This window comes from Octodon degus, unplaced genomic scaffold (genome assembly GCF_000260255.1).
Source record: "Octodon degus isolate 3935 unplaced genomic scaffold, OctDeg1.0 scaffold00001, whole genome shotgun sequence".
NCBI lineage: Eukaryota > Metazoa > Chordata > Mammalia > Rodentia > Octodontidae > Octodon > Octodon degus.
Window position 1 is genome coordinate 6532853 of NW_004524577.1, and position 12407 is coordinate 6545259.

Sequence of the window (12407 nt, forward strand, 5' to 3'; positions counted from 1 at the left end):
CCAGTTTCCCCAGCTCCGCTTATTGAGGACACTGGCGTGCCCTTCCGCAGTGCATGTCCCTGGCACCTTCGTCAATGACAGTAGGCTGCCAGCACAGGTGTTAATGTCTAGGTTTTTCTACTCTGTCCCATTGATCTCTATGTTGGTTTTTATACCAGTACCACGCTGCTTTGGTTACTGTAGCTTTGTATGATGTTTTGAGGGTAAGTTTTGCGATCCCCTGCGGCTCTGTTTTTTGTGCTCAAGATTGTTCCTGCTGTTTAGAATCTCTTTGTGCTCCCCTCCATTCTTTGTGAAGAATGTCATCGGTATTTTGATGGGAATTGTATTGAATCTGAAGCTGACTTGAGTAGTGCGGACATTTTGACAATATTAATTTTTCCAGTCCCTGAGCATCCCATGCCACTTTTGAAGTTGCCGTTGAGCTCTCCTTCCATGAAGCATTCTAGCAAGGGCAGAGCTGGGCGTGCGGTGCTCAGCCAGGACCCTTAATCATCCACAGCCTGTGGGGTGCTGATGCCAGGAAAGCTTCCCGGGGAGCCTTGCACAGCTCACAGACACATGGTGCCCTTTAGAACCAGGGAGCCCTGGCTCTAGGATCCAGGACCCCTGGCTCTGGCACCCCGATGCCAGAACAACTATTTCCACAACATTTAGGTTGTAGCAGGTATCACAGGCAATGCAGAGATGATTTAAAGTATATGGGAGAAGGGCTGGCGAGATAGCTCAGTGGACTAAGCGGTTGCTTAGGTAAGCACAGGGCCAGGGTTCAATCCCTGGCACTGCATGCAGCAGTGGCCCTACCCTCAGGTACACTGAGCCTGCAATGGAGTCTAGGCGTGGTGGCATATGCCCGTAATACCAGCACTAGGGAGGCAGAAAATAGAAAGATCTCTACGAGTCCAAGTTGCACTAAAAATCCCTCCAAAAACTAGAGTAGATGTGAGGATGCCTGTAAATTGCCTTGACACCATTTTCTGTAAAGGCCTTCACTTCCTCAGATTCTGGTGTCGTACGTATACTTTTTTTTGGGGGGGGAGGGGCGCTGCTGGTTAGCTCAGTTGTTTAAGTAGCTGCTTATGTAAACGCAGTCCGGTGCAAGATAACTCGGTTCAGTCCTCAGCTTCACATGTCTTACCAGACCTAACCTTAAGGCAGCTTGAGCCAGCCAAAAAAACCCAAAAAACCTGCAACTTCAGGGGGCTGGCCAAATAGCTCAGCAGATTAAAGGGCCTGCAAGCAGGCGCTGGGGCCATGGGTTCAATCCCAGGGCCTGCTGTGCTGGCCCCACCCCCAGGGCATGCTGAGCAGTCCATTGAGACTGGGCATGGTGGCACATGCCTGTAATCCCAGCTCTTGGGAGGCTGTAAACAAGCAGATTACTATGAGTGCAATCTAGTAGTGAGACCATGAACACCCTGTAGACACTTCCCTAAAAGTATAAAACAAACAAACAAAAAAAGTAAAAAAAAAACAACATATACTTTTTATTTTATTTATACATTCATGCACTTCTGCCTACTTGTAAGTTGTGACCTCATTGCCCTTTGCCTCTAAACATTACTCTGTGTGTCTCCTACGAAGGGCATTTGGGGGCTGGAGAGACAGCTTGGTGGTCTAAGTGCCTGACTGGCAAGTGCAAGGACCTGGGTTTGATCCCTGGTACCACATGCTGTGCCAGCCCTGGAACTGTGGACATACTGTAACAGCCCTGAAGCTGGGCATGGTGGCATATGTCTGTAATCCCAGTGCTGGGGAGGCTGAGACAGGAGGATCACTGTGAGTCTGAGCTGTGTAGTGGGGACCCTGTATCTAAAAATTAAAAAAAAAAAAAATAGGGGCCGGGGAGATGGCTCAGTGGAATAAGCGCTTCCTTGGCAAGCGCAGGGGCCTGAGTTCCATCCCCGGTTCCACCAACAAAAAATCTAAAATAAATACAGGAGCATTCAGTTTACATGACCACTGTTCACCTGGGAGCTTCAGGATATTTAGCACTGCTTTCTAAGGAAGTCTGTATTCTCGTTTCTCCTGCTAGTCTCATTCTGTGTAGCCCTCTCCCCTCCCCCCACTCCCCAGTCCCAGGGCCACTTTGGGACCCACTTGACTCATCCTACTGGGCTGCGGGAACATGCCCCTGTCCTCCAGGCTTTATCTTGCGTGACCTTGACATTTTTGGCGTGTTCTGGACAGCTGTTTTATAGATGCTGCTCAGCTGGATCTAATGGATTTCGAGCAGCCCACAGAAGGAGCACCTCCCGTTCTCTTTCCCCAGGACCTGGCAGCCGCCGGGAAAGACCCCTGTCAGCACCCCGCAAAGCCCTGTGTGCCACTGAGGACCGAGAGGAGGACGCTTTGGCTGTGCTCCGAGCCATCCAGGTGGAGAACGCCGCCCTGCAGAAGGCGATGCTCGCCAGAAAGGCTGAGCCCCCTGCCAGGCCACCGCAGGTATGTGCCCAGGCAGGGCTCTGGGCCCCTCAGGGACCCTGTGGGGTCGGGCCGACCCTGGCCCCCAGCCTCATCTGCACGTCCTGTTTGGGTCCACTTCTACCACCTGCTTGTCTGGTTTCTGTTTACTTCTGGAAGCTTCGCGCAGTGCCGATGGGACCCTGGGTAGCTGCTCGCGCTGCGAACTCCGGGTATCTTGGACTGGGGCTGTAAGGTGCTGGATCAGTGGAAAATGGAGCGAACAGCAAATCATGGCTTTGCTGGATTGCAGGCCCGGAGCAGGAGCCCTGCAGCTCCCGTAGTCCTCCGGGGTCCCTGCTCTCCCACCTTGGCCTGCTTCACTTGCTCAGGAAACCCCTCTGGGCCTACTGGGTTTTATTGCACCTGTTGCCTTTGGCCTCAAGCAGCAAGCAGGAAGAGCAGCGATGTGCAGGGCGGAGCGGCAGAGTCTCGCAGGGCGCAGCGCGTTTCCTGGAAGCTGCTTTCTGTCTCGCCTGCAGAGACCTCTTTGCTTCAGCCCTCTCAGAGCTCAGAGACTCTGAAGTGGCAGGGCTGGGGTCACCACACTGTTGCAGAGCTGTGGCCCCTGGTGCCCAGAAGAGCAGGGGGCCTTCTCAGGTGCTGCTTGACGCCCTTTTCGCCCTGTCCACACTGGCCAGTGCCCCCGGGCTGTGTCTCAGGCTGCCCCTGCAGCACCTGTTGTTGCTTTTCCTGGAGCCCCAAAACCCATTTCCGTCGGTTTTGGGCAATGCTCCTGCTCCTTTCTGCACCCTTGTCTGTGAGTGCAGAGTATCCAGTGACAGCCTTGTCCCACCTCACGTCATGCAATGACATCTTTCCAGGGTGCAGAGGGACCTCCAGCCAAGCCCCGGACCGGTCCGATGAAAGCCAAGGAGGGAGCGCTGGAGGTCAGTGGAAGGCAGAGTCATAGCACAACCCCCGGCGGTCCCTGGACACTGTGCCTCCCGGGCTCCTCCCAGGTTCCATCTGTACCCTGAGCACCCAGGGCCCTGTGCCCATCTCACAGGTGGGAGAACTGGGCTGCAGTGGCTGCTAAGTGGAAGCTAGAACTCCCCCAGGCCTGCTGGCCCAGGACTCTTCTGTGTGTCTGGTTCCTGATGAGACAACACAGAAACGGAGTTAGACTCAGAAATAAACAGTGGTGTCTATGTCTATGTAGGTCAGCCAGGTGCATAAGCACAGAGGCCCTGGCAAATAGGGGCTTGGGTTATGAAAGCAGAAAGCAATACCTCTGTTAGTTGGGGGGCGGGGTTCCTTGCTATATGCTCAATAGAAAGAGGCTGAGGCAGGAAAACCCTGGCCTCAGTGAGCTTTCAGGCAGCAGCAAAGAAAAATATAAATAAGCAGGACAAAAGCCAAATCTGCTGACGGCACATGAGTAGTTCCTGGGCGTGGGCTGGCTCTGGAGGTCCCATTTGGGCTGAGCAGGACCGATAGGGAGCGGCACTCTGGGTGGAAGGAGCAGGAAAACTTCCAGGTAGAATGAGCTGGGGGCTAGGGCTGACACAGGGCGGGAGGCGGGCGGCGCAGCTCCCCGAAACCCCAGAGATTTCTTTGTGCAGTGCTCTCACTTGCCCTGTGAGGTCCGGGTCATCTTCACCCATCGTGCGCTGGCACTTCAGGCAAGCACGCAGCCCTGCACACCCACATCCCAGGCTTCTGGCAGCCTGACCTGACCTGCGGGGCGGGGGGGGGGGGAGTCACTCCCAGATTCCATGATAAACCAGGGAACGCAAAGGCGAAGGGGCCTGGGGGGCCTTAAAACGAGAGTGTGCAGGTCATCCCTGGAACCTCTGTAGATTCCAGTTGCTGTGTACAAGCTGAATGGGGGTGAGAGGACTGCATGAGAGACTGTGTTTCACAGGAGCCCACAGAGCACATGAAACCAGGACTCACTGAGAGGCTCTGGACCCAGTCAGCCCGGCCCCGGGCACCCCTGTTCCTGTTTCCCATGCTGAGGCTGGTGGTCTGGCAAGGCTGGGCCTTGGGCCATGCCAGGCAGTGTCGTGGGTCAGGCAGTTTCCATGCACCTCTGTCTAACAAGCTTTTCCATCCTCAGTCACTTCCCATGGGCATGGTGACCACTGTGCCAGGGCCGCCCAGGACAGCAGGGGGAGGCCAGGCCATCCACCAAACCACGCCCAGGAGTGGCCTCTCAGGAAGCAGGTACTGACCGTGGTGGGTTCAGAGACCACGCCAGAAAGCCACTAATGGTGCAGCCATGCGTGCCTTCCTAGCCGAGATTACTGTGCTTTCCCTGTGTGCCTTCCCTCGTCCCCTGCATCCAGGAGCGTGAAACTGACTTCAGGGAAAGGGCTCCTGGCTTGATCCGCTAGGTCACAGCCTTCTCTGGTCTCCTCTGGGACAGCCTACACGGCTTGGGGCAACGATCTGGGAGATTCTTTTCTGTCTTAAAGCTTGTTCATAGGTAGCATTCGTGCCCAAGAGCATGCAGCATCAGAGACCAGATCGGCACTTTTGCATGTTTTTTTTTTTTAAATCAAAATAAAGACCTTATTGTCAAAAATAAATAAATGGATCTTCAGAAGGATGTGCCAGCTGGGTGTCGTGGCAGCTGGGAACTCTTCCAGGGATGCCATGTAAGGTTGTGCATGTTACAGACTGTGCAAAGTGCCCGGCCAAAGTGTGAAACCCAGTCTGCATGCTGGCCGCAGGGCAGCCCTATCCTGAGACTGAGGCTTTCCTCTGGTAGGAGGCTTTCCCTCGGGATGAAGGAGTAGTTTACTTGCTAAGCCATAGGCCCTCTAGGGCCGCCTTCACCCAGAGGAAGGTCCAGTTTATAAATTGTCAAAAAATCAAATAGGGGGTCAGGGAGATAGCTCAGTAGAATAAGTGCCTGCCTGGCAAGTGCAAGGTCCTGAGCTCAATCCCCAGTACCACCAAAAAAAAAAAAAAAAAAAAAAGAAAAAAAAAAAAAAGAAAAAGAAAAAAAATCCAATAGGTTCAAGGCAGAGCCAGCCTCTCCACCAGGGTTCTGCAGACCCCAGATGAAAACTGTAGCTCTGTACCCCCATAGCCATAAGTCAGAGCCCAGAGTGCCCAGGTCACAGAGGGCTGTGTGCATGTGGCCCTCCCCAGCAGGCACCTCCTTGCTCCTCCCTGAGGCCCTCTGTGCCTCCCAGTGTGGTGGGGGCAGCTCTCTCCCTTATGCAGCACCCCTGGGGCATGGCTGGGCCCCCCGCAGGGTCTTCGGCTGGAAGTAGAGCAGAGCCACGCAGGGAGCCACGTTGGCAAGCTAGCCAACAGTGGGCTTGCCCGTTGTTTATTTGTTAATATAAACGCTAAGGCTGAACTTGACACAGAGGCCTTAGTGTGGCCAGCCCTGGCCTGGACCCTTCCCGTGCTCTCCAGCAGCCGGAGAACTAGCTCCCCACCCGGCCCCCAGCCCTGCTGCTTCAGTGGGCTCTGATTCCATCACTGACTGTAGGGCTGTGGGAGAAGCCACCTTCCTGCTACCTGCGGGGTAGAGACGTGCTCCCCAAATTGTCCCTTCTCCCTGAGGACAAAGCCAGCGCGGTGTCCTCAGTGGCAGCATGTTCTCTTGTGTGTGTCGTTTGCTGCCTGCTGAAATAAAATCCCATTTCAGACAACAGCCGAAGGTTCTGGAAGTCCTGCAGCAGGCCATTGAAGGTGACTCCACCCATCCCACAGAGGTTGCAGCCCCAAGCGAGGAGAGAGTGCTGGACTCCGAGGTGAGAGCCAGACGTGAAGACCCCCAGATGCGTTTGTTTTTCCTCTGAAAGACGAGGGACAAGGGGCCCCTGGAGCAATCAGGCCTGCTGGTTGGGGTTGCTCCGACAGCGGTCAGTGTCCGGTCTTCCTGCCCAGTTCTCTGTCCCTCCCCCTCAGCACAAGGGCACATGCGTATTAGAACAAGGGAAGCAGAGAAAGGGGCAGGCTGGAAGTTTCGGGAGGGAAGTCTGTTCACGCCAAAGGAAGCAGAAGGAGCAGGTGGGAAAATACTCCATATCGCCAGTGGTCCAGAAAGGCACTGTAGGGTGGCCTTCGCATCCTATTGGGTGCTGTGGTACCCGGCTATTTTTGACAATGACCCCTAGAGCTGACAAGGTTACTCTGAAACTAGGCCGGTGTGCCTCAGTGGCAGCTGTACCCCAGATGATGTACTCTCCGAGAAAGAACTGCTGGACTCTGCTGGACTCAGGAAAAGCCTCAGAGAGGGGCGGAGCAGTCCCACCCTAAGAAAATCACAGAAGCAGAAAGCTGTGGGCACAAGAGTGCCTGTGGTGGAATTGCTGGAAGAAGGGAAAGTGACAGCATCACCTGAATGTCTCCTCGTGACGGAGCTAACGAGAGGCGTGTGATGGGACATCGGCTTTAAAGGACTGTCATTCCGAGATTAAGCCTAAGTCTTTCTTTTTCTTTTGGGCAGAACCAGGGATTGAACTCAAGCCCTTGCACTTGCCAGGCAAGCACTTATTCTACTGAGCCATCTCCCCGGCCCACTCATTCCGAGATTTAGAAAATAGAAAGTTGTATAAAGTTAATTATAGAGATGACATTAATCTTTCCTGAGTCCGGGATGATGGCGGTGGCTTTGCCCAGACCCGCTGCAAATGGGCGTGCGGTTCCCAGGGGCCCTGAGCTACCGCAGGGAGCCGTGCGTTGGGGTGGCAGCTTCATTAGGGTTCCTTTTCTTTCGTGTCCAAAGTGTGGGTCCCTTTGTGCTGCCAGCTTTACCTAAACCCTGCTGCTTGTGAGGAGTTTTGTTATTTATTGTTGGCCACGGAGGACTCGATGGGAACTTGCAAAGCCACATATAAATTTACAAACCAGGAGCAAGGGTAGATGCTGGCCCGGCCCGGTGTTTCTGCACCGAAGCTAGTGCCACCACTTAGAGGTCCTGTGGCCTTCCGTGGCTGCCCCCCAGGGCCAGTCATCCTCACACCAGGCCCCGTGAGGACAAAGCAGGAAGGAGACCAGGAGAGCTCATCTGGGAGAATAGGCACAGGCGTCCCCCTCCCGGGGCCACGGTGTCGCTCTCTTCGCTCCGAAGCCCCAAGTGCTGTGGCCTCAGCCACGTTGTAGGAGCCCATCTGATGAAGTTTCTCTATGCCCTAAGGGACAGAAAACCCAGAGCAAACTGATTCACGCAGCCAGGAGAAGGGCAGGTTCCTGGTTAAAATGGCCCCGTGGGTCCAGATACAGCAGCAGAGTGCCACCAGCTGCAGCCCAGGGCCGGCCTCCTAGGAAGCCAGTCCCAGCTCTGCTCTCTCCCTGCGGCCCCTGAACTGCCAGAGGGAGAAGAACGTGCCACTCCTAGGAAACTGACATTGCCCCAAGCTTGGCCATGCCCAGCACTGAGCTGCGCCTGCCTGGTGGCCCAGGGGAAGCGCGCGTGTGTGTCACACACACGCTCACACTGAGTGCTTAGGCCTGTCCAATGACAAGGAAAGTCCTGTGGCCTCCGTGAGAGGAAGCCAGTCAGGGCCGGGGATTAGGAGCTTTTAGACCTCCAGTCAGGCAACACAGAAAGCAGCGGAGCCCACCAGTTCCAACAGTGACAGACACATCCCTTAGTTAAGAGACCCCAGAGCTGTTTCAGTTAGAAGCTCAGCTTGGGAATTGCACATTTCAGATTGGCACTGGGCAAGAGGCCCAGCAGGCCCCCTGCAAGAAAGCCCTCCTGTCCCTGGCCCTCCTGCTCCTGCCTTCCACCCTCCTGCCTCCCCACACCTATCCCCCAGCCCTCCTGCCACCTGGCCCTTCTACCCCCACCAACCCTCTTGCCCCCTAGCCTTGCTGTCCCCCAGCCCTTTTGCCCTCCAGCCCTCCTGCCACCACTCCTACCCCACCCTCCTGCCACCCCGCATCTACCCTTCCCGCTCTCCTACCCCCACTGCTACCCCTCCCCTTCCTCTCCCTCCACCCTCCTGCCCCCCTCCCCACCCTCCTGCCACCTGGCCCTTCTTCCACCTCCAAAAAGCAAAGCCACCAGCTCTGTTCTTCCTGCCTCCCAGACTGTTCACCTAGCCCTGGAACACTGTCGCAAATACAAGCTTAAGAACCTGCCAATCCTGTAGGGCAGCCAGGCCCTTTCAGTTTATCAGCATCCTGCAAGGCTGGGACTCAGCCCAGGGTAGCTGAGAGCCTGGCCAGGGCCCCATGCAGTGGAAGGAGGGTAGGAGGGAGCCAGGGGTGCTCACAGCAGTGCTAATCAAAACAGGCCCTGGCTGGCCTACCCCATGGCTGTCCCATCCCCATCTGCGGCAACCAGGGCCCATCCAAGCGCCCGCTGGGAGTGACGGCACATCTCACTGGCTATTAATTAAAAAAGTAAGTGAGGAACAGTTGCTGCTCATTTGCTCGGCTCCTGCTCACAGAGCCATTGCAGATGACAGTGTTAATTAGCAGGGGGCACATGCGTGCAGGGAAAGCACCATTTTATGAGTGGCTGATCCACGGTGGCCGGGGCTGCAGTCGGCTCCTGGGGCCTCGAGGAAGCCATTCTGCAGGGGGCCGCTTCCGAATGGCACTCACGCACTCTCAGGCCAGACAGCTTGCCTGGGAAGGAGGCAGGCACTAAAATCGATGAAGGGGACAGTGGGAATGAAGCAGATGCTCGGAGAGGCGCACAGTGCCATGGGGGCTCCTGCCTCCCACTGTCCATTTGTTCAGCTGCCCTGCCGGATTGTCACATAGATAGATGGTGGCCTCTCACCCTCCCTGGCCAGCCCGGGAGATGTCAGGTGACCCAGTCCTAGGAACTGGTCCAAGCCTTGGTTGCCAAGTGACTGTATTCATCTGCTCTCCGGATGCCATGACAAAATACCCGAGGGCTTAAGCAGCGCGACTTTATTTTCCCCCAGTGTCACAGGCCGCAAGCCCAAGATCCAGGTGGTGCCAGATTTGCTCTCTTCTGCCGCTTCTCTCCCTGGCTGGTCAGTGGCCATTCCTCACCGTGTCCTCCCGTGGTCCTCCTCCTGTGTGCGGCCCTTCCTGGTGTCTGTGTGTTCAGATTTCATCCCCTCTTAAGGATGCCTGGATGATGGCCTGCCCTTAAGAGCCTCATTTTCACATACCCACCTCTATAAGGGCTCTGTCTTCAAATGTCACAATCTGCAGTACCAGGGGCTAAGACGTCGAGGTGTGAACTTGGGGTGGGGGCACAACGCAGCCGTCACAGCTACCCCTTCAGCAGACAGCATGGCGTGCTCCTGGGGCGTAATGCTGCCCGGTGGGGGAAGAAGGGCGCAGTCGGGCAGTCTGATGCTATTTAAATGTTTTCGTTTATCTGAAACCCCTCAAACATAACACTAAGCACTGGGTACACAGCCACTCTAGTTATTTCTTTGGTACTACTGGTCACCCCAGGGCCTTTCCATAGAGATAGACCCTCAACCCTTTTTTTTGTTCCTGAGTCTCCTGTCCTGGGCTCACGCTCAGTCCTCCCACCTCAGCCTCCCCGAGTGCTAGAGCTATAGGCGTGCACCACCACGCCCGGCCAGTTAGTGTATTTTAAGTAGGATCTCAGGTAATCTTCACCGCAGCTAGAGGCATCAGGTCGGGGCTGGAGAGATGGCTCAGTGGTCTAAAGCACCTACTTGGAACAAGCTTGGCAAAGCACAGCGACCATGGTTCAATCCCCCAGTACCACATGTCCCGCCCCCTGGTGGGCTGAGCTGGCCACACACACACACACACACACACACTAAATAAATGTTAAAAAAAAAAATAAATAAATAAAAATAAAGGCACCAGGTCTCTCCTCAGCCTCACCGTGCAGGCGGTGGACCTGCGGCCCTGCAAGGCCCAGCACCTGGCAGAAAGCCCAGCCGTGGTGGGCAGGCTGAGCTGCAGCCTGCGGGGGCATCACCCTAAGTGTTCTTTCTCTCCCTGAAGCATACATGGACGCTGAGAGCCGGAGAGACCAGAGACACCGTGTGCGTGGCCTTGGAGATCCTGTCCAACTGGGGCAACCCGTCGCGGGTGGGTCTCACAGAAGTGGAGTTCTTTGACCTGAACAACACGAAGCTCTACGTGTCGCCCCACGACGTGGATGTCCAGAACACCGTGACGCCCGGGGAGCTGGGCTGCCTGGTCAACAGGAACCCAGCTGTAAGTGGAGGGCACGTGGTTGGGCTCTTTGCACCTACGTGGTGCGTTTCTCCGCCCTCTCACGGTAGCCTGTGCTAAGGGTGTGGTCCCAGGAGGGGGGCGTGCTGTGGGCTCCCTGTCTTCCACCTGGCAGAGTGGGGGGAGCTGCGAGGGTCTCTCCTATACTCTTCCGGGTCCTTGCTGTGCGGGGTTTTCTTGGGGGGCCAGTTCGCCCCCTCCTCCCCCCCGCAGCTCATTTCCCACTGACACAGACCCTGTGATCACGAAGATCAGTGCTATTTCTCTGTGCCCGGATGCTAATGAGCTTTGCTACGTGGTGACAGAGGGCTTGGCCCATGGTCTGGGCTGGGCTTTGGGTTTGGTTTTTTACTTTATCTCTTCGGGGGCCCTGAGGTTGAGGCGGAGCCCCCTGTGCAGGCCTGAGTTCCTCAGGCTCTGTGGGTGGGCAGAGTCCCATGCTTCCGCAGGCCTGGGGCGACCAGCATGTCCAGCGTCCCAGGCACATGTCCACCACGGCCTGGCGTGCCCCTCCACCTAGCCCTCACATCAGCCTGCGATGATGCTCCCACCACACCAGTGACAGAAGCAGGCGACTTGACTCCAGCCCCACAGCTGTGGCCGGGAGAGCCCTGCTGACTGCTGAGCATGGGCCCCTGGAAGGGGCGTGTGTGTGGAAGAGAAGGCGCCACCGTGGCGGGAGCCGTGGCCCTTGGCAGATGCGGCTGTGTGCGGGCTCCACGCCAAGCCGCTTCCCTCTGTGCCCCCTTCTCCCTCCCTGGCTGCACCCTGGCGTGGTGTTTGTTGATGACGCCCAGCTTGCATCCCAGCCCTGCCATGTTCTCTGAGGTCCCGATGTGCAGGTCAGTTTCCCACGGATGACTCTTCTTGGCTAGCTGCTGGCTGTCTTAGCGCACAGAGACCTGAACCTGAGTTCTGGTTTCCCCCACAGATTGCCCCTCCCGTGAGGCCTGCTCAGGAAATAGTTGTCATGCACTCGGCTGAGCAAGCCTGCCAAATTAGAGATTTCTTCTGGATCTGTAATTACTTCCAAATAAAACGTTAGGCCAGGTGTGGTGGCACATGCATGTCTTCCCAGCAGTCTGGGGGCTGATGCAGCGCAGTGCAAGTTCAAGCCCTACCTGGGCAACTTAGTGAGAACCCCTGTCTCAAAAAATAAAAAAAGGACTAGGGATATAGCCCAGTGCAAAGGTTCTGGGGCCAGTCCCCAGTACCTTAAAAAAAAAAAAAATTACTTCCAATTAAAAGTTAGAAAATGTGTTTTGCACATTTTGATGTCCTGGCCCTAGAGCATGGCCAGGACACTGTCCCAGCTGCCTTCCCGCCACCAGCAGGTCTGCGGTTCCCCCTCCCTGTAGGGCCTGCCTCCACATGCACAGGGCCTCCCGCGTCGGATGCCTGGTCCCTGGACTGTGGCGGGCCTTCCTCTGTGCTTGTCCCGCCCACTGCTGTGTCTACTCTTCATCCAGAGTGATTTCTAAAACAGTCGACCATCGCTTCCCTACTTAAAACCCCAGCCATGCCTTCCTGTATTGCTTAAAAATAAAGCACAGGCCTGACTATGGCAAGGAGGCTCTGGCCTGTACCCGCCTCCTGCTCTCCCGCCCTGCACCCAGTGCCCCACAGCCCGGCCTGCCATCCGCTGCTCCAGCGGCCGCGTGCATTCCTATCACCCCAGGTGTCCTGTTCCAGATTTTCAGGCAGCTTCTCCACACTCAGATTTAGGCCTTAAACATTGCTTTCTCGGCAAGGCCTTCCCTGCCCAGGAATCGGGAGAACCCTGTCCCCACCTGGCCTGGTCATGACCGTGACACTGTTTTTCCTTT

At 56.0% G+C, this 12407-nt stretch overlaps 1 protein-coding gene across 5 annotated transcripts in view; it reads left to right on the top strand.

Annotated features, from left to right (window-relative positions):
• Positions 1-12407, top strand: part of Kiaa0556 (KIAA0556 ortholog) — a 202895-nt gene that overhangs the window by 136046 nt on the left and 54442 nt on the right. For all 5 annotated transcript variants that reach the window (XM_023716694.1, XM_023716739.1, XM_023716824.1 and 2 more), the window contains 5 exons: positions 2273-2445; positions 3288-3353; positions 4526-4632; positions 6074-6179; positions 10348-10563. In XM_023716694.1, coding sequence (XP_023572462.1) covers positions 2273-2445; positions 3288-3353; positions 4526-4632; positions 6074-6179; positions 10348-10563 — 668 coding nt within the window. The remainder of the gene's footprint in view (positions 1-2272; positions 2446-3287; positions 3354-4525; positions 4633-6073; positions 6180-10347; positions 10564-12407) is intronic.